The sequence below is a fragment of the Cnephaeus nilssonii genome (genome assembly GCF_951640355.1).
Source record: "Cnephaeus nilssonii genome assembly, chromosome: 15".
NCBI classification, from domain to species: Eukaryota; Metazoa; Chordata; class Mammalia; order Chiroptera; family Vespertilionidae; genus Cnephaeus; species Cnephaeus nilssonii.
In genome coordinates, this window is record NC_137086.1 from 41,049,916 (window position 1) to 41,077,269 (window position 27,354).

General features: G+C 37.6%; 1 protein-coding gene across 1 annotated transcript in view; it reads left to right on the top strand.

Annotated features, from left to right (window-relative positions):
* The window catches only part of ANTXR1 (ANTXR cell adhesion molecule 1), a 215,106-nt gene that overhangs the window by 20,660 nt on the left and 167,092 nt on the right, over positions 1 to 27,354 (top strand). Inside the window, exons 2-3 of the mRNA XM_079792527.1 lie at positions 1,541 to 1,612; positions 6,643 to 6,714. Of these exons, the coding sequence (XP_079648653.1) occupies positions 1,541 to 1,612; positions 6,643 to 6,714 (144 nt within the window). The remainder of the gene's footprint in view (positions 1 to 1,540; positions 1,613 to 6,642; positions 6,715 to 27,354) is intronic.

Genomic DNA, 27,354 nt, shown 5'->3' on the forward strand with positions numbered 1-27,354 from the left:
CATGTATTCTACATATGGGGTCATTATAGCTGATAGGGCAAGCTTTCTAATCTTGCTCTTCATTTTCACAATTGCCCTGATGACAGTTAGACCTTTAATCTTCATTTCATTTTTAAAGTCAGTTTTCTAGTTTCATAAAACATCCTCTCAATTTTTTTTCCTAGAATTGAACTTATAGATTAACTTGGGTAAAGTGAGATATCCTTATGATATGGAGTCTTTCACTGTAGAATTGTACTTTATCATTTGTGTTCAAATCAGACAGACATATCTGCCTAGATGAGGGGCAGAGGAAAATAAATTCTCCTCATAGAGCTGGAATACATTCAATGAGAATTTTTAGGGATTTTGTACCATGAACAGGAAAGTATAAGATCTACTTTGCACAGATTCATCTTAAATAGTCTGAAACAAAGGAAAATGGTCATAAATAACTCTCTAGAAGTAAAAATTAAGGTAAATGAAATTAATCTGAAACCAGTGGAAAATGTTTGCAGTAGAAAATGCCAGACTAAAAGGAACAAACTCTAACCTCAACAGTTATTAGAATGATAGGCAGAAATGCAGAGCTCAGCTGAAATAGATCCTTAAGTGAAAGAGAGAAGAGAGAGAGAGAGAGAGAGAGAGAGAGAGAGAGAGAGAGAGAGAGATCATAGCTTCAGAAAACAGTGGGTTAGAACAGAAAAATCTACTATGAAGTCATTGCAACAAATTGAGTACGTGTACTATGGAAATAATTATAAGCTAAATTGAAGCTGTAATAAATAGTAGTAAAACAGAAGTCAACCTTGAGAAATAAAGAAGCCCCTGCCAGATTTAAAATTCTATAATTCCATGTGCCCTAGAGAATATTTCCCTCTTTCTCCAGTAAGGGGTTTCCTTTTTAATAAATAAAAGGCTGTGTAGTTTTTGTTCTTCTACTTATTAGAATGACTAGTTACATTAGATTTCCTTACATATCAAACTGTCAATACATTCCTGAAATAAACTTTGCCAATTAATCAATTATTATTCTTTTGGATTCCTGTGGATTCATTTTGTTAACATTTTCTTTGGAAAATTTGCCTCTATATATATAAATGAAATTGGATTGTTTTTTGAGGAGGGGGATTTGTTTACCTCTGTGTCCACTGGGGCATCTAATTTGTGCTAATCTCATTCAACTGAATTGCTGTTGTTTTCCTTCCCTTATCAAAGGAGTAATTTAAATAACACACAAAAATAACAGTTTCTTAAAGATTTGAAACTATCCTATAAGTCTGATTGAGCCCTGGGTTTGTTTGTTTTAGTGAATGAGTGTGTGGCATGGGAATGGGAAGGAGTGGGAAGTGCAGTGAAAGAGTTCTTTAACAAAAATTTTAAGAACTCTAACATTAAGTCTAAACACCATTTCAGATAATTTCCAAACTTACAGAAGTTTCAGTGAATGAACCCAGTTAATAGATAGGTCCAGTATCAATTAATAGAATATGAAGAGAAATGATGAAAGGTAAAGACAAATGAATACCTGATTAAGTAATGTCTGCTTTTGTTTTCCTAGATCAGGAAGTGTGATGCACCACTGGAATGAGATCTATTACTTTGTGGAACAGTTGGCTCATAAGTTCATCAGGTGAGAAACACATGCATAGTTCTTTGCCATGAGCAAAACCAGCCTGTATTTGCTATTCTACCAATTACTACTTCAGGGATGCTTTTTGGCAAAGGTAGATCCTCAGATCTTGGATGAGACTTTGTTTTTATCTTTGCCACATATTAGACTATTAGCTTCATGTTTTCAAGAGGACCCCAATTTAATTGAAAAACCAACATTTTAACCTTGTCCCTCTCTTGCTGAAGAATATATTCTTCTAGAACGATATATTGCACAGTGTATCAAGCTGGAGCCATTGGCTCATTGTAGGAGGGAGTATAGGTATATGTAAAGTGATCAAGTCATCCCAGTTTGCCCAGAACTTTTCCAGTTTTAGCACTGAAAGTCTCACATTCTTGGAACTCCCTCGTTCCTGGGCAAACTAGCTACGTGCCCTATCAGGTAGAATTCTCTGAGCATTCTCAACACTGCTTTCCAAGAGAGGACAATGCAGTTTTGAACATCATCACTCTAAACATTGTAGGGACCTTGGAGGTCCCACTTTCCAATAAGTATAGACACCCACTAGTAAAGGAAAGGAGGCCATTTCAACCTCCTTGGGATAAACAACTGTAATAGCTTTCATTGAAGCCAGCTGTCAAGGTCTTTGGTAAAATTGTTTCCAATTGTAAATTCTAAAGCAGCTCCTCTCATCCTGGCCAAAGTGGCTCTGTTAGTTGGTTGGGCATCGTCCTATGCACCAAAATGTTGTAGGTTCCATTCCCAGTCAGCTTCATCCCTGGTAGGGGGGTGTGCAGGAGCCAGCCAATTGATGTTTCACTCTCACACTGATGTTCTCTCTCTCTCTCTCTCTCTCTCTCTCTCTCTCTCTCTCTCTCTCTCTCTCTCCCTCCCTCCCTCCCTCCTTTCCTCTCTCTCTCTAAAAATAACTTTAAAAAAATAAAAATATAAAGCAGCTCCTCTCCTGCTGATGGCCTCTGTAAAGTCTTCCAGCCAATATGAGTAACCATACACTTTTTGAATGAAGTTCTTTATCATGGGAAGACAGTTCTTCTCTCAGATCAGGGTGATGACAAACATGTTCCCTCCAAATTCAGTTAACAATCTCAACATGTACCTGCCTGCCAGTTTGGAGGGAGATGTCCTCTCTGTGATACCAAAAATTGGAAGCTGCAGCAGGAAGCAGCTACACCCCGATGAATGAGAAAAACAGATGCTGAGAGGAGAGAGTTGAATGGGGGGAAGTCGAGAGAAAGGAAAGAAGCAGATACATAGGTGGCATTAAATGCAAAATATTTAAGAGACTTCTAGAAGCTTAGAATTGAAAGGAACAACCTACCAACTTATCTATTCCAAGAGGCATTCCCTCTCAACTTTAATAGCTCTGGTGAGAAACTGCTGCCCGTTGGACAATCCCAGTTTCCAGAAAGGTCTTTTTGTCATTGAGCCAAAATATCCTTTCCTGCACTTTTATCCATTGATCCTGTGGAGTGATAGAAAACAAATCGCCTCCAGACAGTATCTGCTATGTCTCTGCCCTCTGGCCTTCTGTTCCCCCTGAAGCAGAGGAGTCTACTGGGAAAAGCTTTGAAGTTAGGCAGATGTAGATTTGAATCTAAGCTCCATTGTGCAACCCTAGTAATTAACTCGGCTGAACCCTAGTTTGCATGTAAAAATTATGGGAGAAAACATGTGCAAACCAACTAGCCCAGCACCCAATTTAGAGTGGGTGCTAGACCCTTCTCTTTGCCAGTTCCTTCAGCAATTCCAGACACTTCAGTATCTTAGAATCAAAGGAAGTTAGAGGGGAGGGGTTAGGGGAGCTATGAGACCACTTAATCCAATCCTCTCATTTTATAGATAAAGAAACTGAGGAGCATTGACATGACCTAACCCAGACCTCGAGGCACTTTCCTCTGGTTATCTCCACTGTCCTCCCTGGCTATGGGCCCCATCCAAGTGTGGCACCAAGACATTACTGTCATGCAAACTCCAAGCAGGAGAGACTATTTCATTGATAGCTGCAGCCCACGTGCCCATAACAGTGCCTGACACATTGTATATGATCAGTCAATAATTTTGTGTAAGTGAATACATTTTGAAAAGGGATAACTGGTTTTTATTTATCATTGTAATAAATAGTCTAGGCAGCTGATACTGCAGAGGGGAAGTTTATTCAATAACAGTGATTGATAACGGTATAAATATGTATATCATTTCTCATTTCAGTGAGATCCTTGAAATTTCAAGTCCTATTATTTGTCTTTATTCCAACCCCCTCCCGTTGTCCTAATAGTGAGTCTAACTTCACCATTTTCTTTAAGCCTCCAAGCTACACCTCACACCCATCACTCTCAGCAAGGAGCCTCACTTACTATTTTACCAGGAACCTGGAGAATAGCAAACAACTGATTATCTCAAGTTCCACGCATTATCACAAGATGCATGCATGTCCTTCCCACCGTCTCTGAGATTCAAGTACCCCACTGTTTCAGGCCAGTTCCTGCATTGTAGTCCATTTTATCCCACTGTTTCCAATCTCCTCCAGGTCTTTATTTCTTTTTTATGTTTTCTCTACATTCTCCCTGCCTCCATTTCCACTGTTAATAGACACAAACTAATCTCTAATAGACACAAACTAATCTCTACTGCCCCTCGTCTAAAAAGGAGAAGCAACAAATATCTTGGTCATGTGTTCCTGTCAATACTGACATATCTTCCTGGTTTCTCACTCAAATATCCTTAAAGACTCGCTCTGTCTCCATATTCTTCTTTTTTTAAATTTATCCTTATTATTGAAAGTATTACAGATGTCCCCTTTTCTTCTCCCATTAACTCCCTCTACCTACTCCTGCCTCCTCCACAGGCCTTCCTTATATATGCATATAAGTTCTTTAGTCCAACTGCACCCCCCATCCTCTGAAATACTCAGTCTGTTGCATGCTTCTATGTCTCTGGACCTATTTTGTCAGTTTATTTGGTTCATTAGATTCCACATACAAGTGAGATCATGTGATACGTGCCTTTCTCTGACTGGCTTATTTCACTTAGCTTCTTATTCATCCCTTAACTCACTGCCAGCTGGCTGCTATAGCCACCCTCCAGCTGCTTGTTCTCGCCAAAGCACTACATGGTGCCCTAGAGGACAGAGCCAGTGAGCGCCTTGCAGCTTCTTCAGCTGGATGGAGGAGCCCCATTTGAGTCAGGTTTATCTTTTCTTGAAATTCTCTCTTCCTCTGGCTTCCAGTTCTCCTTTCATCTCACTGACCAGAGCCAGGCCTGTAAATGCTGATGTTGGTTTTAAATTTGGCTCACATTCCTCCTTGCTGTTGACACTCTCTTTGAACAGTTTTACTCACATGCTGAGTATGCTGAGAACTCCAAAAGTATGTCTCTAAGCCCAGACTCATATACCAACGGCCTCTTGGAGACCTACGTTTTCCACATCTACACTGTATTCTTTCCAAGAGCTGAGCTCTCTATAAGGGAGGCAGTGTCCTATAGCGCTTAAGAGCCCAAGTTCTAGAATGAGAATGTTTGCTTTCAAGCCCCAAATCCACCATTCTCCCACTGTGTGACCTTTATCTTTCAGGGTCTCAATTTTCTTTTGTGAAAAGTAAGAACAATAACAGTACTGATCTCACAAAGTTGTTCTAAATTTAATGAGATAATACTGGCAGATCACTTAACAGTAGTGTCGGGCACATAGTAAGCACTTGATAAGTTTGGCCATAATTAGTATGATCATTGTTATTGTTATTTAGGACATGGTATCCTGCTGGGCCAACACCGGTGAGGTAGTAACAGGTAGCGTGGTGTCATGCACAGAGAACCTAAGTCTGTTTCACGAAACCAATATTCAATACACCAGGTATTGCTTGGGCTCCTACCAAGCATTAAATACCGTGCTAACGGTTTCCAAAGATGCTTCAAACATATGGTAGGTAATGAATGTAGACTTCATCCTGGAAGCAATAGGAGCCATTAGAGGTTTTATTGCAAATGATTGACAACATCTGATTTATATTTTTGGAAAATAATTCTGGGGGCAGGGGAACAAGGAATGATGATAGATAAGGGGTCATCCCTAGGCAATAACTGCAGTGGTCAGATAACTGAGGTCAAGTTCTAAAGCTAAGAGGTGGGGGGGAAAAAAGAGGGACAGGTTTGAGAAACATTTAGGAAGTGAGAGCTCTAATAGTTGGGGCCAGATCCGGTTTGGGAGGTTATTGCATTGTGAAGAAATAGGTTGGTGCTATTGGATGAACCAGTTGGCCACCCAGCGACAGCCCTGCAGTCTGACAGTCCATCCTGCAGACAGAAGCATATTTGGTCCTTAGCTGAGAGGTTGTTCTGACTCCCAGAACAGGTACAATTTGTCAGTTGTTCATTGACAAAGCTTCTAAGTACTGCCGTATAAAAATCATGCCAACATATTAATTACTAATGAGAAATATAACTATCAACTGGAATAGATATGCTTGTGGCCCATCAGCACATTCTCTCCTTATCAGATAACCTCCTTGTGAAGCCAAGTAGAAATCAAAAGCTAATGGTGATCCTACTTTCAGAGCAAAAGGAGCTCACATGTGATCTTAATGGCTGATGGGAACTAGCTGCAAACTATCTGAGACACTCTCTTCCTTATAGGGTACACCAGATGACTGCGGAGACGCTCTCAAATTCTGTCTATTGAGATCCCCTTTTTGTAGACACCATGCAGACCAGTCCTCTCCTAGGGACACACTTCTTCAGACAGAGCACAGGCCATGATGAATTTTAGCTTTCTTCCTTATAATCCGCACTCACTGAGTGGTGGTGTTGAATCAGAAGCAGTCTCCAGGCAGACAACATGGGTCTTCTCTTTGGTCCATAGCTTCAAGTCTGCTGCTGGCTAAATGCTTACACCAACGATGGAAGCCCCTTGGGTTGTAGGTCCTCAGTTTGGGCAGCCTTAATATAAAGGGCAGGGCAGGGAGGAAGCCTGGACGAGAATGGCATTCCACAGTCTTTCTATTGGCCCTAATAGAATTTCTTTTCCTTTCCAGCCCACAGCTAAGAATGTCCTTTATTGTCTTCTCTACTCAAGGAACAACCCTAATGAAGCTAACAGAAGATAGGTAAGCATGCCCCTCCCTGTCGTAAAAATGCTCATCTTTCCTTGAGTAGTTCTCCTATTTCTGCCCTACTGCCAACCTTGACCTGTCGATCATTTTAATCTAATAGTTCTCTATTTTCACTTAAGCCTTGAACTTTGCATGTTGATCCATCTGCTAGTTTACTCTGTGATGATTTTGATGGAATTTCCTGATGTTGGTGAAATTTTATAAATGACTAAATCACATTAAGGTAAATCTTACATTTGATTGGTGACTCGGTCTGTTAACTTGGAGCAAAATGTTAGCAAAACCATTTCTTGGGGGACTATATTTTCTTTGCTTTTAATTAGATTTATTTTGTGGGTTAAGGTTTCAGACATATAATAAGCACACTGTGAGAGAGGGAAGAACTTGAAATATTGTCATACATAATTACTAAGGCAGGAAAGAGAAAGGGAGGGTTTATAATACCACAAAATAAAAGGAAATTTGAAGCAAGTGTGGGAAAATGCTGTTGACATAAAAGGATTTGTTATACCTAGCTTAACAAAAATATTATTTTGGATTTTACCACCTGCAGATGAAAACTAGTGCTTACAGAGATGTTATCATTCATTCATAGTTAGCATGGTATATAGAGAGTAGAGATGACAGTTTTGAGTTAATGAAACTTTGTCTACTTTTTAAAAATTAATGTGGTCCCCATGAGAGATGCACCATTGGGTTGGGGTGCGGGGGGAACATGTGGGACTTATGTACAGACATATTGGAAAAAGGGAAGGAGGAAGAGTAAGTCTAGGGAGGGCAGGAAGACTTTATTCTATAACATTCTTCTAAAACTAACAGGACAGAGTAAGGTGTTCTGGATTTTGCAATGACACAGCAAATCGGAGCTAGTCCCCATTTTTCTCCATATCTTTGTTTCCTATCTGTAACAAAAGGACTACTTAATACCATCTAGATTCTTTCAACCCCTATTTCTCTTTCAGCAGTATCTATTACCAGAGGCCCGGTGCATGAAAATTCATGCACTCGGGTGGGGGGGGGGGGGTCCCTCAGCCCGGCCTATGCCCTCTTGCTGTCTGAGACCCCTCGGGGGATGTCCACCTGCCAGCTTAGGTCCACTCCCCAGGGTATCGGGCCTAAGCTGGCAGTCAGACATCCCTCTGGCACCCTGGGAGCCCTCGGGGGATGTCCGATTGCAGCTTAGGTCCGCTCCCTGGCTTAAGCTGCAGTCAGACATCCTTAGCGCTGCCAAGGAGGCGGGAGAGGCTCCTGCCACCGCTGCTATGCTCGCAGCCCTCAGCCCGGCTTCTGGCTGAGCGGAGCTCCCCTGTGGGAGCACATGACCACCAGGGGGCAGCTCCTGTGTTGAGCGTCTGCCCCCTGGTGGTCAGTGCGCATCATAGCAAGACCAGTCATTCCTGGTCATTCCGCCGTTAGGGTCAATTTGCATATTGCCCTTTCATTATATAGGATATGCATATATGCATTTGAGATTAACAGAAACCTATTTTAAAAACAGGAGTTTCTGCCCTGTCTGGGTGGCTTATTTGGTTGGAGCATCATTCCGTGCACCAAAAGGTTGTGGGTTTGATTCCCAGTCAGGGCACACACCTAGGTTGTGGGTTTGGGGTGCATATGGGAGGCAACCGATATTTCTCTCTCACTTCAATGTTTCCCTCTGTCTCTCTCTTCCCCTCTCTCTCTAAAATCAATAAAAAACATATCCTCAGATGAGGGTTTAAAAAACCTCACACAGGAGTTTCTTATTCCTTATTAATAAAAGGAGAAACTGAAGCTGTTATCAGTGAAAGTGGAGGATTACTTTCCCCACTTGGTGCTGGGGGTCGGATCCTTAACAATATCTTGAGAAAAAGAATTTTCTGAGACTCACACAGGAGGATGATTAATTTTTATTTGCATGGAATTATATCTCTTGGTTTCCAAAGTTCCATTTCCCTTAATCCAGTCCTGGAAGATGTGCAGCTGGGAAGTCAGCAAAGCCAGTGTCCAAAGTTTTCCTTCCACGGTGAAGCGGGTTCCAGGTTAGCATTAGGCTAGTTGCAGTCCATCAGTCCTGTGTGTGTGGGCCATGTGGGTGAATGCAGGGGAGCCGAGAGAACTTACTGCCTGCAACAAGAGTCCCAAAAACACAAAAGCGCATCAACATGAACCAGGAGAGCCAACTCCTTTGTTTAGGAGATTCAATATCTTATATCTTCCCACGCTTGTAGTGGCTGTGCCTACTCTGGCCAATGACCTGTTTCCAGGTGTGACTGACAGACAAGTACCTTCCCTATTTCACCCTGAATCTACTGGGCATGCATCTAAACTGCAGCTTCCTGGCGAAGCTACACAAATGGCTATAATGTTTGGCCTTCCCTTTGCCCGTGTGCATTTATTAATATGTATTTTCCGGCGTATAAGACGACTTTTTAACCCAGGAAAATCTCAAAAGTCGGGGGTCTTATACGCCAGAAAATACGGTATTTGGGTTTTAAGCAATCTGATATACATTGTCAGAGATTTTTCTAACCTACCGTATTTTCCGGCGTATAAGACCCCCGACTTTTAAGAAGATTTTCCTGGGTTAAAAAGTCATCTTATACACCGGAAAGTATGGTAACTAGGCTAAACTACAACGGTATCAAAGCCATATCTTGTTCCTAAGGATAGCAAGCAGAACCCACACTGGTCGCAGGCTCCACATTTTCCCACTCTATTTTGCTGCCTTACATTAATAAACAGAGAATCACAAAGCCCAAGAAACCTATGACCTTTTTAAAAAATATTGGCCAAGGATTTTAAAAAGCTCTGAAAAAGTGTCTCTCGTCCGTGGGGTCTCTATTCAAGACTTCTAATCTTTCTCAGTCTTTGAATCTTTCTCAGGCATCCTTTTGTGGAGATGTCTTTTATTCAGAGAAAATTTCCCTTTCATCCATTCTTCACATTTTCCTACAGCCCAAGGCTGCCTAGTGCTGCTTCTTGGTGATGATTCCACCCACTCCATGACTAAGAGTTTGGCCAAGAGACCAATTCACACATCACATCCCTTGAGGATATTTTGTGTGCTACTGCTCACGACCTTTGGGAAGTTGGGGAGGGCAGAGGGAAGGTCACAGATTTATAAACACTCATGGAACACCAGGTTTTCAGATCCATTTTGGTTCTGCTAGTTCAAAGTACTCATCTGAATCCTACTTTCAATCTAATTTTTTGTGCCTTCACTTCACTACCCCTAGTTTCCTGTGCGAAGGAGAAGACAGAGGTTAGAATGTGCTGTTTGCTAGAAGCAGGATTTAATAATTAAGGGCTGATAATGTAGCAAACAACAGCCAGAAATGCTTTCCTAAAGGCTGTAAGGGTTTCATGTGGTGACTGCTTAGCCTAACCTGTGAGTCAACTAACAAAGCATGACATCCCCAACCTTATCAACCTCGGTGAAAATGGGGGCAAGCCATCTCTCTCTAAAATACTTTCTCATACGAGTGGCTACAAGAATTAGGCTCTCAGAACTTCTAAGCTGGTACTATTTCTGAAATATATGACTTTCAGTGTTTTAGTTGGTCACAGAAATTTGTATATTTTTTCTATATCTCATTTGATCTTCACAATATCCCTATAAGACAGTTTAAAATGCATTATTATATGTAGTGATTGAGGAAACATACAGAGTTTTTAAAACTTGTTTAAGAATAAGACATGAATTAGCAGAGATTCTCATTTCAACAAAAACAAAAGATTTGGGGTAAATAGAAAGAAATAATATCAAAGGTATATTTGCATCCACTTCTTGGGATCAAATCACATAGGGGGAACCATGAGAAGGTTGAAGAAATAGAGTGAAAAGTAAATGTGAGGTGCCAAAATGTAGATTTACTATGAGAATCAATATCATTTGTGTCTTTTATATGCTAAGTGCTTTATGTATTATTTCTTATCTATCCCTAAATAGCCATTATTACTTCAATTTCTAATGCAGTCTCTGTGGTCATTTGATTCACTGTTATATGTAATATGCCATTTTTCACTTACTGTTTTTAATATTTTATTTTTATCTTTAATTCTCAGCAGTGTGATCATGATGTGTCTAGGCATGATTTTCTTTGAGTTTACCCTATTTTGGCTTTGATGAGCTTCTCAAATCTATAAACTATGTCTTTCACCAAATTTGGGGAATTTGTAGCAATTTTTTCTGCACTTGTCATTTTCTCCTCTCCTTCTGGGACTCCAGTGGCACAAAAGTTAGACCTTTTGATATTATTCCACATGCCTCTATTTGGTTCTTCTTCAATCTTTCTGTTCTTCAGATTACATCATTACCATTGATCTATCTTCATGTTCACTGACTCTCACCTCTGTCATCTCTATTCTGCCATTGAGCTCATCTATTTAATTTTTTTACTGCAGATACTGTGTTTTTTAGTCCTAAAGTGTCTATTTGGTTCTTTTAAAAATTTTTATTTCTTGCTGAGAACTTTTATCTTTCTATTTACTTCACGTGTTTATCTTTACCTCATGCAACATAGTTATTAATAACTTTTTTAAGTTGTTTGTTAATTCCAACAGCTCAGAATTGCCATCTTAATTGTCTTTTCCCTTAAGAATTGGTCACATTTCTAGGTACTCTGTATGTCGAGTAATTTTAGATTATATCCTAGAAGTTTGTGATATTATGTTGTTTAGACTTTTAGTCATATTCAAATCCTCTGGAGAAATTTTTTTTTCTTTGTTTGCTTGGTAAGAAATCACCCTGGCTGGGTTCAGACCACAAGTTCTTTCAATTCTTCTGTGGGTGGTTGTTTTTATCTTTGCCCCATTTTCAAAGGCTTTGCTAAGCTGCACTGGGTCTATCCTCCACATGTGTAGTTCAAGATGAACCTGGGACTTACATAACTTCATACACAGAATTAAAGGGACCCCCTTCTCCAGCTCTCTCCTCTCCAGCATTCTTCAGTACTATCTTACCCACTAAGGGTCCTCTTTCCAAGTCATCTAGCAAGAAAAATGGGGTTTCTCCTGGCATTTTGGCCATCACATTGCTTCATACAGTTCTCTACTTGGGCTACCCTTGGAGCAAAGCCAGGAGTAATAAAATAGAAATAAAAATGGAGAGTCCCTCTGCATTCTTTTAGCCACAAGGTGCCCTTTCACCAGAGGCCAGAAATATGGGGACTTTCTAGAGCTTTTAGGTAACATCCCAGGCCACTGCCATGTACTGAGACCACACTCAGATTAAAGGCATGAGAAAAAAGAGGAAAACAAATTGGGGTTCATGTTTGTGTGCGTTATTCCTCCAGGTTTTAACTGCTTTCCTCAGTCCACCTGCTTTGTTTACTTTTCAGAGCCCTGGTGTGTTTGCTTTTGAATCCTGTTCAGAGTTTTGTTATACTAGTAATCAGCAGGAGTGATAGGCAGGGGCAAGTTTGCTCCATCTTACCTGCTGTTACTTTAATTTTACTGGTAATGACACTGAGATTTAGAGAGTAGATAACTTGCTAAGGTCAAATAATAAAAATGGCAGAACTAGTATTTTGATTCTGGATTCTGGATTTGGTCCAACTCATGTGCTTTGCTCTTCCAAGATTTCTTAGCTTCATCAGTTTGCAAAGCAATAAACTGTAACAAAATTTTTAGGCTTCTTCATTAGCATAATAAAGGATAGAATGTTAATTTAAGTACTATTAGAATTAATTATTTTAGTGTTAATTACTGCATATAATTTCCTAAAAACTCCCTGGAATGTCTTTTCCTGATCTTCATTGAAATACTTTAAATGTTTCATTTGGAAATGAGATCACGTCAAGGAAGTCCAACTTTTACTTTAAAAGAAATCAGGAATAGATATTAAATATAATCAAATGCATTTTTGGCATCTATTGAGATGATCATATTTTTCTTTGACCTACTAATACAGTGAAATGCATTAATAATATTTTTTAATATTGGATCATTCTTGCATTTATGGTTATACTTGGTTGTAATATATTATTATTATAATGTAGAGCTGAATTCTATTTCTGTGTTTTATTCAGAAATTTAGCACCATAATTATGATTGGGCTGTTATTGTCCTTTTATGACTCTCTTTACTCATAGTATTTTCTGTAATTTTTTTACATTTAGATCTTTACCTCTTCTAGAATTTATTCTGATGTACAGTGTAACACCAAGATGAATCATATTTTCTCCAAGTGTTTAGACAGTTTTTCCAATACCATTTTGCTGAATAATCATTTGCTACCAATGTGAAAAGTTAAACCCTTCCATAAACTTGGCTCCATTGCTATGTTTTCTATTCTGATGTACCGCATTTCTGTCTGTTCCCATGTTAGAACAAAATTACATATTTTAATTAGTTTTAACATCTGGAAGACTAGTCATTCCTCACTTCTAATGTTGGGTGAAAATTTCCCTGGTGTTTAGTATTTTGTTCTGTCTGTTGTTTTTTACAATGTGTATTTTAAATAATTTTTATTATGTTCCAAAATATTCTGGCGACTTTTCATTTGAATTGTATGAAAAAATATAGAATAATGTTAGCAAAATGGCATAATGCATTTTACTATATCTAGCTTATTTAAGGATATGTCACTGCTCGTTTATGTCCCTCAGTAAGGTTTTGATATTTTCTTTAGATCAGTCTCATACAATGTTTCCTACGTTTATTTCTAGGCACTTTAAAGATTTTTTCCCCCCACTGTGAATAATTTTTTTTCTGTTGTATTTTTTAAATTACCACTTACTATAGAGCAATTAACCTATAATTTTGGAGTCCATGGGCTTTTATTGAGCTCCGTGAAATTATTTTTTAAAATTTGCAAGTCAGAGAGATTATAGTTTGTATCAGAAAAGGCTTATGATCCCAAAATTGTTAAGAAAAACTGGTTTGGGGAAAAACTATTGGTTTTATACATTTATTTCTCACTCCATATTTTTAAAATGTTTAAATTTTTTTATTGATTTCAGAGAGAGGAAGGGGGAGGGAGAGAGAGATAGAAACATCAATGATGACAGAGAATCATTGATAGGCTGGCTGCCTCCTTCACTCCCTCTACTGGGAATCAAGCCAGTATCCCAGGCATGTGCCCTGACTAAGAATTGAACCGTTGACCTCCTGGTTCATGGGTCCATGCTCAACCACACTGGCCAGGCTCCCATCATTTTAATGAAACATTTTATGGGTTCCAATACTTTCCAGTTAATTTTGGAGTGGTTTTTAGGTAAAATACCTGTACTATTTGTAATTAATAATAACTTCTATTCTCTTTTCCAATATTTATAGCTGTTATATCTTCTTTGTGTCTTATTACAAATAAAATTTTCAAATTTTAATGGGAATGACTTATATTTCATAATTATGTACTTCATTGGATATTGAGTTCATAGAGATATTTTATCTACTATATTAAGGAATTATTCTCCCAATTTTATTTAATGTTTTTGTATGAAATAAATGTTGTTTTATTAAATACTTTTTGGTCATATCAAGATAATTATAGCTTTCTTCTTTTATTATCTTTGTCCTTCCTGTCCATTTGAAAAATTCAAATCAAATGATTTCCTGGTGAAAAATTACATTCATGGAATAAATTTTATTTTTCATGGTTTATTTTTTCATTATATTTCTGGATTTGATTTAATATAAGCCTGAAGATGTTGCTTATCAACATTTAATATTAAGAGTGTTCAGGAGTTTTATTTTATACTATCTTTGTCAGCCTAGGGGTAAAAGGATTATGTGAGTTCATTAAAATGAATTGGCAGTCTTTTCATATGCTGTGGAATATCTTAACTAATGTAGAAAGTATGTGTTTGTTCAAGGTTTGATACTACTCAGAGGAAAACAATCTAAGCCTAGATCATTATTAAAGAAGCTCTTTGACAGTTATCTTAAATTCTTATATGACTTATGTTACCATATTTTTCACCTTGAGAAGTGGTAGAAAGTACCAATGTATTGATATTTTAACTTTATAACACACTTTTTTAGTTTTCAAAATCTCTTATGTACCTGTGGTTATATTCCTTTTCCTACATTCATGTAAAGGTATTTATTTTCTCTTATTTCCCCATTCAAATTACTCAATGGTTTGTCTCTTAAACTTACTCATCAGTTCTCTTATGTATTTGTTTTGTTTTATGATTCATTATTTTATTCTTTTACTCCTATTAATTCCTGTCTTCTGCTTCTTATTTTTTATTTCATCTGTTTTTCTGGCTCCTTGAATTGGAAGTTTATTTACTATATTATTTCTTATTTAATAATAAAAGTTATTATTAATATAAATTATATTCTAAATCTCATTTTTGTTGAATATCACATACTCTGACATGTACTGTTCTCATTATGTTTCAAATAGTTTGCATTTATAATTTTATATTTGATTTAATATGATTTACAAAGTATTTCACAATTTCCACATAATTTTTAAAATATTTTTCTCAATTTCAAGAGTCATTGCATTTTATTAGAAAATGTGGTTTATATAATTTCTGCTTTTAAAATTTATTAATTTTGTTGGTGGACTAGTTTATGATTAAGTTTTGTTTATCATCCATGAATGTTAGAAAATATGCATATTTTGATGAATAAGAAGTTTTATGTAAAATCGTATTAAATTTATCAAATTTGTTTTTTGTTTACTTGATCTGTGAAGACAGAAATAATTTTAAACTTTCCACTATGTTTCACTTGAATATCCAACACATTGTTTTATAATTTATATTAAATTATTTAGCTCACATGTATTATCATTATGGAATATATTTCAATCAACATAAAATAACCTGTTTGTCCCTTTAATGCTTTCTGTTTTGTGTTATTTTCTCCTCCTGGATGCTTGTAAAAATTATTTTTCTTTATCTTTGGAATTTTTAAAAAGTCTAGAGAATATGTCTAGGTGTGGGTTCTCTTATCAATTTTGTGTAATACTTTGTGTAGGACTTGAGCTATTTCATCTGACAATTTAATAAGCTTCTTCAGCTTACAAAATTTTTCTATTATTCCTTTTATTATTACTTTTTCTTGTCTGTGCATTATAGTCTTGAATTTATCCAATAACTCTTTTATATTCTACTATAATTTTTAATCTCTATCATTTTTCTTTGCATTCTTGGCAAATGATTCACTCTGGTCCTGTAATTCTCCAATTTAAGTTTTGTTTTGTTTTTGCAGTATTCCACTTACTGTTCATGGCTTCCATTGCATTTTTTTATTGTGGTAAAATTCATGTATCATAAAACTTACTATCTTAACTACTTTTAAGCATGCAATTCAGTGGTATTAAGTTGTGCGATTATCCATCTCCAGAACTTTTCCATCATCTTAAACTGAAACTCCCACCAGCCCCTGGCAATTTCTATTCTACTTTTTATGTCTATGGATTGACTATTCTAGAGTCCTCATATAAGAGGAGTCATATAATATTTGTCCTTTTGTGTCTGGTTTATTTCACTTAGCATATTTTCAAGTTTCATCCATATTGTGGCAGGTATTAGAATTTCATTCATTTTTAAGGCACAATAATATTCTATTGTTTGTGTATACCACATTGTGTTTATCCATTCATTTGTCAATGGGCATTTGGGTTGTTTCCACCTTTTGTCTGTTGTGAATAATTTTGCTATGAACATTAGCATGTAAATATCTGTTCAGGTTTCTGTTTTCAATTCTTTTGGGATTATATGTAGAAATGAATTGCTGGATTGTATGGTAATTCTGTTTGATTTTTTTTTTTGAGAAACTGCCATCCTGTTTTTCACAGTGGCAGCAACATTTTACATTTTACCAATAATCTACAAGGAATACCGCAACATCTTTTCTGACACTTGTTATTTTCTGGGTTTGTTTGTTTTTTATAACAGCCATCCTAATGGGTGTGAAATGGTCTCTCATTATGGTTTTGATTTGTATTTCCTTAGTAATTAGTGATGTTGAATACCTTTTCATGTGATTATTGGTACATTTGTATATCTTCTTTGGAAAAATGTTTATTCAAGTCTTTTGTCCATTTTTTATTGGGTTCTTTTTGTCATTGAGTTCTAAGAGTTCTTTATATAGTCTGGATATTAATCCCTTACCTAATATGTTACTTGCAAATATTTTCTCTCATCCAACCGGTTATCTTTTCACTCTGTTGATAGTGTCCTTTGATGCACAAAAAATTTGCTTGTACTTGATGTCATATCCCAAGAAATCATTGCAAAATTCAGTGTCATAAAACTTTTGCCCTATGTTATTTTCCTAAGAGTTTTATAGTTGTGTCTCCTACATTTAGGTTCTTGATTCATTGTGAGTTATTTTTGTATGTGGTTTAAAATAAGAGTCCAATTTTATTTTGTTGCAAATGCATATTTAATTTTCCCAGCACCGCTTGTTGGAGAGCTTGCCTTTTCCCCATTGGATGGTTGACACTTGTCAAAAATGACTTGACCAGATATGCAAAGTTTTATTTCTGGGTTCTCTATTCTATTCCATTGGTCTATTTTGTCTCTCCTTATGCTGGTACCACACTGCTTTGAGTACTGTGGCTTTGTAGTAAGTCTTGAAATGAGAAAGTGTGAGTCTTTCAACTTTTTTTCTTTATCAAAAATTGTTTTGGCTATTTGGGGTCCCTTAGGATTTCATATGAATTTTAGGATAATTTTTTCTATTTCTGTAAAATGCCATTGGAATTTTGATAAGGATTGCATTAAATCTATAGATCACTTTGGATCCTATTATCATCCTGATAGTATTAAGTCTTCTGATCCATAACACAGGCTGTCTTTCCACTTATTTATGCCTTTAATTTCTTTCATCAATGTTTTATATTTTTCATTGCCATTTCAAATATTTTAAGTGACAAATGTCTTTCAACCCTATGAATATTTTCCTGATTCTGAATTTGTGTGTGTGTGTGTGTGTGTGTGTGTGTGTGTGTGTGTGTCCCTGATATTGTGTAGAGATGGAATACCTTCATCATGAGTATGAATTAGAAATGTTGTATGTTTCTTACAATAGTTTATTTCAAAGGGGAAATTTTCTCAAATTCCTCAAATTGGTCCTCTTCTTCCCAACTTCTGAGACATTTTCTTGGTATAGTGACTCAAAAGACAAACAACTATGTTTTTCAGTACTGGGTTTTGGGGTAAGTCTGTCCGACATCATGTAAATCTTTGTTGAAAATGTGAAGATCCCAGGCTAAAGAAGACAGGAACATTTAGATGTACATAATGTAGCTTTTTTTTTTCCCTGGAAAGTCTGAAGACCCAGTAGTATATCCAAGGTAGGGAAGAAACTGAAGCCAACAGAAGATGATCAGGTGTAGATGTTGGATCCCTATGTTAAGAACCTATCCCATCACCAATCTCAGGCTTTTCTTCTCATGTCCGGGAATTCCAGGCTGGTAGCTCCTTCCTTCACCTTGATGTCAGCCGCTCCAGTTTTGCAGGAATTCTTCCAAGTGTCTGGCACGCATATGGCATCTTTACCTATTTTCCAGCAATGACAAACATTTTCTCCTATTATGCTAGGTTAGCTGTTTCTACATCATTTTGGATAGAAAGGGGGGAGTTAAAATATATAGACACAGAACACTATCTTTAACTGAAAATTTCACCTTTCTTATAAACTTTGCAAGATTATAAAACAAAGCATAACAAAACAACAAGTCAAGCAATTATTATGTCTTATCCAACCCACTGGCCTCATTTCACTAAGGAAAATCATTCTCAGAGAGATGGAGTTATTTGCCCCAATTTATATTAAGTAGTCAGTGACAGTAGAATTTTTTTTATACTCACAAAATTAAAATATTTAAATTTAGTGATTTTTTTCCCCTACTACATTAAATAATGTACCCAATTCACTGCACATATATGCATGCTGCTATCTTGTTCCTTATCTGTGGAACACTTAAATGGAAGCAATCGCTATGTATATGTGCAAATGCATAAATGCATATGCATTTTTAGTCTATATACAATCTTTTATTAATGGCTTCTTATGTACCAATATCTTAAAATATTTTTCTCAGCTATAATAAAAGAAAATGATAATACCTACCCTGTGAGGTTGTTATGGAAACTATATTATTTATTATATAGGTGGGGATACTGAGTCGGAGAAGGCCACTCTGCTGTAAAAGTGTAGAAACCTAGACTTTAACCCAGGCATCATGACCTCATCCCCACCCCTCAACCACTATACTATAGGTTTCCCATAATTTTACTCTTATATATGGTTTTAAGTTTTAAAAAATCCAATTCACAATTCACTACCCTAAACCCCGAAAAGAGCAGTTCCCCGGGAACATATGCCCTCTACACATTTTATCTTCATGGCCTCTTAACAGCTTCAGCTTGGAAATACTCCTCACAAAGAGAGAGGTAAAGAGGTAGCATCAGCATTTCACAGATGGGGTGAAGAGGTTAAGTGTCTTGCTTACTGCTTAAGAAGTTGCAGTGAGAGCCAAGAACGCTTGGCTCAAACTGCTGAGTGGAAACCAAGAGACCACACTTCTCTATCCCTCTCAGTCATCTTCTGGTTTGGTTGGGAGTGTGGTTTTGCCATTAGTGTCACAGGGGAAAATGACATATTCTGAACACACCGCTTGATTCCTGGAGCAGAATGATTATAGGCTGTTGTTACCAAGAGACAGTTCTAAAAGCCTTTTCTAAATATAAAATAAGAGAGAAAAAGTCTTCAGATACTTTGTGCTTGAAAAACCTGGGATTCGTTCCATTTTGAGATATTATTCACTTAAATACAAGAAGCTTTGATGACAAAATTAAGAGAAATAGAGCAGAGCATTTATTCTCCAGTCTGTGGATTAAAGGATCATATCATGGGGTCTGAGTTAGTTGCCTTCAGCCTTCTCTGACTCTGTGTCTTTGTTTCTTATCTGTAAAATCAATGTAATGGCCCAGCCAATGTGGCTCAGTGGTTGAGTATTAACCTATGACCCAGGAGGTCACAGTTCGATTTCTAGTCAAGGCACATGCCTGGGTTGCAGGCTCGATCCCAGTAGGGGGCATGCAGGAGGCAGCTGGTTGATGATTCACTCTCATCATTGATGTTTCTATCTCTCTCTCTCCCTTCTTCTCTCTGAAATCAATAAAAATCATATTTCTTTAAAAAATGAATATAATGATAGTCCCTATCTCATAGAACTGTTAGAAGAATTAACAATGCCAGGCATATAATAACAAGTGTCCTTGTTATTATTGTGGTTGTTGCTGGGGTTATGACAAACAGCTAAGGAATTACCCCAAATCTTCCTGGATACACCCCCACTCAAATCACCCACATATCCAACAGTAATTCAAAGAGCTCTGCCTGGCCTACCTCCTTCTCTGAAGCTTTTGGCTGTCCTGTCACTATATAGAGGCATATAGGTAGAACATTCTGCTCCAGCATGAGGCCACATAAAAGTTAGTGTTTCCTTTGTCTAATGGTTCTAAAGAGGCCTCTCCTACAAAGGAGCGCCCAGGCAATACTATCTCTGGAAGCAATTGTTTAAGGAGAGGTGAGGAACCTTTTTACTGCCAAGGGCCATTTGGATATTTATAACATCATTCGTTTAATATAATTCACTTAATATAAATTTATGTTACTATGACAAAAGCTTCTAGATTTATTGAATTTTGAGTCCCGTCTGCGGTTGCCTTGGCAGGGCCAGACCAAATGATTTCGTGGGCCTTATACTGCCTGCAGGCCAAATGTTCCCACCCCTGGACCCAAAGGGCTACTCATACTGAGTCTCAATGATGGTAAAAAGACCCCACCGTGAAGCAGTTGAGCAGGTCAGGGAACAGACCGATTTGTGAGAGAAGAGTGGGCCAGTGTTTCTCACGCTCTTCCTCTAGAGTACCCCCTGCTAGTAAAAGAAAGTAAAAGTGGACCTGTGGGGTTCTCAGGTATAGTTTAAAGTGGTTTATCAAAAGCAAGAAAATTCTTCAACATCCTTTCCCCTTAACAATGTATGTGCATTTGTAGTCTATTCTACAATGTTTGATTTTATATGAAAATCATGTTGAGTTCTTTCTCAAATTTTGGAGTACAATTTATGCTCCAGAAAATAGATAGATGATAGATAGATAGATAGATAGATAGATAGATAGATAGATAGATAGATGTCTATGTATATTAGGTAGGTTTCCTGTATCTTTGGGTATAGCACAGTGTCCTATGCCTACTTTGGACACCACAGTGTAATAGAAACCATGCAGGGTTTGTGCCAGGACCAGTCTGGGTTCCAGTCTGGGCTCCACGTTACTGCACTCCCCTGAAACTGTTTTCTCATTTGTACAACCGAGATAGTAATGCCCACCATATGGTGGTGTTGGGACACTTTTGTGAATTACTGCATAAAAAGTGCCCAGCAGAGACCCTGGCACAGCATAGAGACTCCGAAAATGTTGCCTCCCTTCCTCACCTACTATCTCTCATGTGGGAAATACATTTAAAGGATAAAAATGGACAAAGCAGGGTTCAAAAATAGTCTTGTCTAGATGAAGCCAGCAAGGCAAACTGCAGAAGTAGCCAACAGAACCAAAAAATGGTAGGTAGAGTTCTGAAGCTACACAGCCAAAACTACTAGATTTTCTGTGACCCAACAAAATCATTTCCACAATTGGTCAACATCAGGCAGGTTCACAACTATCCCTCACCTAATTCAACCCCAAGGTGTTAGATTTAGCACTGCCTCCTCGTGAACTGCAGGTTTAGCCTTTGCTTCTCATCCTCAACAAATTTGTTAATTATTAATTATTTGTGTGCAACAGAAGTGTACAAAGGATAGTGAACAGTCATTATGCACCACAATGCTAATGAAATAAAATTTGCAGGTATTAACATGCCTTGTGTACACTCCCCTTTCTCTTTTCTCATCAGAGACAATCACTATCATGAATTTGGAGTTTATCATTTTAATGGATGTTGGATATTTTTATACAACCGTTACCAATATATGATATATTTTTCATATTAAATTTTATAATTAATGGTCATATTGTATTTTTCTTGAACTTGCTTTTTTTTATGCTTAACATTATGTTTCTGAGGCTTTTTCTACATAGATACATGCTTCATTTACACTGTTGTGCATTGGGTTTTCTATTATAATAATGTACCAACATATACTTATTTGTTCTCTTATTCATCATAGACAGTTAGTTTGCTTCTAATTTCTTTGCTGTTATAAACAAGGCTACAATGAACATTCTTGTACCTGTATCCTGGGAGAGTAAGAAGCAAGAATTTCTTTATGATATACAACTGGGGATTGAATTGCTAGGTCTTACAATATGTGAATATGTAACTTCATTGGGCATGATTTAGTTATTCTCCAAAGGGGCTGCACCAGTTTATACTCCCACTAGTGGTTTATCAAAGTTGTCGTTGCCTGACATTCTCCCAATGTCTTATATGATCCCCCAACTCTTCTTCTCAGACTGTGTCCACCTATGACATGTGGGTTGGATTATCTGGTATGGAACAGTGTACATCTACCTGCTCCCACCTGCAGCCCAATATTGCTCCAAAGGGTGGTAGGGAAGTCCTTTGGAGAGAACTGCAGCCTCTGCCAGTGTATACTAAAAAGGTGTGATCTGACCAAAACAGATCATCTGCCCTAGGGCTGTGCACTTTCTGCTTCCATCCAAGACGGTGGGTTCCACAGTCTCTGTTCACAGGACTTGGCAAAGTGCCACTCTATCCTATGCTCATTGTGGTCAGTAATACTGAGCTCAACTATACGAACCTGAACATTTTTATATGTTGCCAGCACCAGAAGAAACCCAGTCCCTATTGAACTAAGAAGAGCATGAAACTGAAGGTTCTCATCAGGGGAAAAAGCTATCGATTTGGGCAACTCTGGATATAGAGTCCATTTTCCATCTCCTGCAAAATATGGTTCAACTGGGAGAAAAAAGTTAGTGATGGGGAATGTCTTACAAGGATTTATTTCAGAAGCCAAGTGATGCCATAGGAAATGCATGGTGAAAACCACTGTGCAAATGAATAACCAATCAAAATAGAGTTGTATTAAGAGGAGTTTGTACAAATTCATCATGTTGTCCTGTGATTAAACCATCACTCCTGTCCTTTATGCCAGCTTAGGCTGCAGCCTTTGGAAATTATTGATGGGCTCCTCTCCATGAACTTCAGTTAGTGGTCTGCACTTGACCCCATGTCCTATCTGCCAAGTATGGCCTCTCCACTTCCCAGCCGATGTCCAGGTTCTGTTTCTACTCATCCTTTGGTCCCTATATAAAATCTGATGCACCATTCTGAGCTGAAAGGGAGCTTCACACCTTCACTTTATATTTGAGAACTCTGAAGTTGAAATGCCTAGGAAGTGGCAAAACTAGGATTAAATTCCAAGTCTCTCTTCCTCCAAAGTCCGTGCGCCATTGAATGGCACTGAAGTCTTGGAAATAATGAATTTACCTTAAACCTGTAGGTATGAAGACAGGGAGATCTGATTGAGTTCTGGGGCACTCCAAGTTTTAGAGTTCTAGAAGAGAAGGAAAAGCTTACACAGAAATAGGAGAAAGAACCACAGATGAGAATATCCTGTAATGGAAATCAAGAGAAGAAAGCATTTTAAATTGAGGGAAAAGTTAACTTGCGTCTGTTGCTGCAAGGCTTTGAGTATGGATTAACAATGGGGAAATCACTGGTGACCTTGACAAAAGCAGATTCAGCAGAGTTGTGGAGACAAAAAGGCAGAGCAGAATGGGTTAAAAGGTGAGGGATTTCAATTTTAAAATAAGGGGAAGAGACATTTTTGGCCATTTGTCTCACAAAAAGCACCCGAACCAGAAGACTATGAAACAAAACCACAATGCCCATCATTGAGGACACTAAGAAATAGTTCAACCATAAAAACACTGTATATGGAGACTAGAAGAAGACACAGGAGCGGGAAATAATGTAAGCAGTGTGGAGAGAAGTCAGATATAGTCTTGCAGAAGAAGATAAGAGGAACAGGCCTTGAAGTCTTCCAGAACCCCGGAAAGCTAAAAAACTGGAGGTATTAGATACTATAAAAGTCAAGGAAGGGCTACATGAGGAAAACTGGAATATTGTTTACAAGTTTATCTGAGGAAGGTATTCAACCTTCAGAATTACCCACCTCCATTATGTTCTGAAAACTACCCTTTCTGTAGCTCCACCAGAGAATTATATTCTCTGGCAAAATTAAACAAGAATGGTTTTACAGTCAGACACTAGATGTGGGAGATGATGGAGACATCTGCATAACAAACATTGTGACTTTCAGCTCTCATCCTTGTCAATTTCAGACAGAACACCCAAGGAAAGAGTTTGAAAACTAGTTATCTACAGAAATAATTATCTCTGAGAGGGAAAAAATTATATATGCTCCAAACAAAAAAGCCTGTGGACAAAAGCTGGTCATCCACCAATTGGCATGTCCCAACATGCATTTCAGAGCTTCTAACAAATCTTATAATCTTGCTCATTCACTATGAAAAATAGCCAAAGGTCACTCCACATTTGAAGAACGTCTCCACCATGAAAGACAGAAGAGTGCAAAAGTGAGTACTCTTTCAAGAAGTTATGTAATGAAGAGGAATGCAAATAAATTGGTCAATAGCTGGAGGGAGATGTGGGGTCAGAGAGGATTAATTTTTTTAAGATGAGAGATACTTGAGTATATTTATATGCCAGTAATCAGTCAGTAGCATTTTTCTTCCTGATTTGAGACAAATGTGTAGTTACAAACATTTAGAAAACGACTTTACAGTATGCCTGCTTCTAGTTAGGATGTGAAAAACCTTCATTTCCATGGTCAACCAAAAAGGTCCAGACAAAATAGAATGCATATGTTTCTATGGGTCCAGTAGACAGAGGAAGCACTGATGAACTGAATTACAGAGAAACGAGCCCTTTAGAGCTGAGCAGAGATTTCAGAAGCTTCCATTCTTGGGGTGGATGCCTGGTCTGGGTATGGGCAGTTGGAAAAGTAGGTCAGCCTCCAATAGAGACTCTGCAGAGAGGAGGAAAAGCCAGCTGAACCTAGGACAACAATGTGTGTCAGAGGGATTGATTATGTGAAAGATCCCCAAATGAAGAAAGAAATCTATCAACCTTGCAATTCTTCTGCCTCACCCATACCTCTTTTCTGCATTGTTCCAAGAAATTAACACGGGAGAAGTGGCTGAAAAGTAGAGAGAAATTGCATAATCTTGTGAATTCTTGTGTTGCTTGGATTCTGGATTCCTACCAAGGTTAAATCTAAAGGTCAAGCAAAAATCTATGAAGCTGCACCTAACCGCCTCCCAGCTCAAACACTGAACAGACCATAAAGGACTGGACAGGCAAACGGCTGGGAGTTGGGTTAATAACAGGAAACACACTCTAATTATAGCTGTGGCCCAGTCCAAGCTCAACCTAACTTAAAGAGGGTCTAAATAATCAGTCCTTCATGATAAAAAGCCTACACTCTGCAGTAAGTAAATAAAACAAATCAATATTACACCTAAGTCTTCATTGCTTTGTTTCCTACATAATGTCTGAAATACAAATTAAGTGATTATAAAACATGGGAAAAGGCAGGAAAATGTGACTCATAATCAAGAAAAACACGGCAATGGAAGCAAACCATGGATGACTCAATTATTGGAAGTAGCAGACAGAGAGTTTAAACCAACTATTATAGACATTTTAAGGAATTTAACAAAAAAGGTGAATATAAGGTAGGAAGACATGGGAAATCAGAAAAAATCTCAAAGAACCAAGTGAAAACTGTGGAACTGAAAAATACAATATCAGCAGAAAAGAGATTAATGAACTTAAAAACAAGTTAATATAAATTATCTAAACTGAAAGAGAGAAATGGAAAAGACCGCGAGGTAGGGAGTATGAACCAGTTCTATAATTTGTGAGATAATATCAAGTTGTCAAATGTATGTGTAATTGGAATATCAAACATGGTGTTCCACACAGAGGTCCAAGAAGCTCAAAGAATCCCAAGCAGGACAAACACAATGAAAATATCATCTAAGTACATCTTAGTAAAATTTCTGAAAAGCAGAATAAAGAGATAATCTTAAAACCAGTCAGATGGGAAGGAGAAAAGGTATATTACAAACAGAGGAACAACAATGAATATCACTTATTTTTCACCAGAAAAACAAAACATGCAGACTAGAAGATAAAAGATTAATATCTTTGGGAAATAAAGTCAACTTAGAACTTTATATCCAGTGAAAATATCCTTAAAACTGAAGGCAAGATTAAAACATTTTCAGAGAGTGGGGAGAAAACCCCTAAGAGAATCATCACCAACAAGTCTGCACTACAAGAAAATAAATGTTAAAGGAATTCCTCAGGCTGAAGGAAAATGATACCAGGTCTAAACTAGATCTATAAAAAAATAAATAAATAAATAAAAATAAAGGAAGAGTAACAGAAATGATAGATATTTTCTGATTCTCATAAAAAGACAAATAACACTGTTTTGGAGTTTATTACATAAATGGAAGTAAAATATATGGCAGTCATAGCACAAAGGATGAGAAGGGATTATGTGGAAATATAATATTAAAACTTTGCTTCCATTATATGAGAAGTGTTATATTAAAGTAAATCCTTGATTTTGCAGACTGTGATTTAACGCACTTCAAATTTAACGGACAAAATTTCTGGTCTGTATGCCAATGTGAAAATTAACATGCTGTTAATTTTTAAAATGCTTTTAACCAAGATTTGCTTACAATTAAATTAGCAGGTTATTTTTTTTTGTTATTAATTCACTGTTATTTTTAACACCTTTTAGCAAATAGGCCATATGTTGGAAAAAACACTGTAGTAATTTTGTCACCACAAATAAATATTACATATCTACAACTATAGTCTACATATTTAAATCCAAGAATCATCACTCAGAAACAATGTTTGGCAAATGATTAGCACGTGATCACACCACATCGTGCCAGGTAATTGGTTTTGTTTTCCCTTGGCATGACTTTCTGCAGCAGTTTTAACAGTGTGCTAAGCCACACCCAAGTTGTGTGCATTTGTTACTTGTGGTGATGGGTGAATGTATGCATTTACTAAACCTATTCAGTATAAATTTAACATTCCTCTAATATACCTAGAAAACTTTTCTGTGAAATTAAACTTTTCATGCATACTTAATTGTAATTACACAAATGTATCTGAATAAGTAAAAACAGGTAAATTAATTTGTCAATTTTTTAACATACGCATTTAGAAAACCTACTTTATTATATAACAGACCTTTGTCTCTAACGAATTAGTCCATTATAGTGAGGTTTTACTGTATTAACTTATGGTAGACTATCCTACCTAATAATAGACAGATATGCAAATTGACCGTACCTTCGCTATGCCCATGATTGGCCAGGAGGCGCGGGGGGGCGGGACTCGGGGTGGCCGGGGTGACCCGATTGGGCTGGCGGGACACTGAGCTCATGTCGTCAGCGGCGGCGCGAGCTCAGCGTCTGCGCCATGGCTGTGCTGCGGCACAGAAGGGGCCTCTGGGGCAGCGAGCCCACATCCCGCCGCGGACCATCAAAAGCGTGGGAGCTGGGTGCCTGGTGCACCAGCAGACAGGCACCCAGCTCTCCCGCGATCGAAAGCGGGGAGCTGTGTGTCCGCTCCAGCACCAGCGGACCCCCTGCC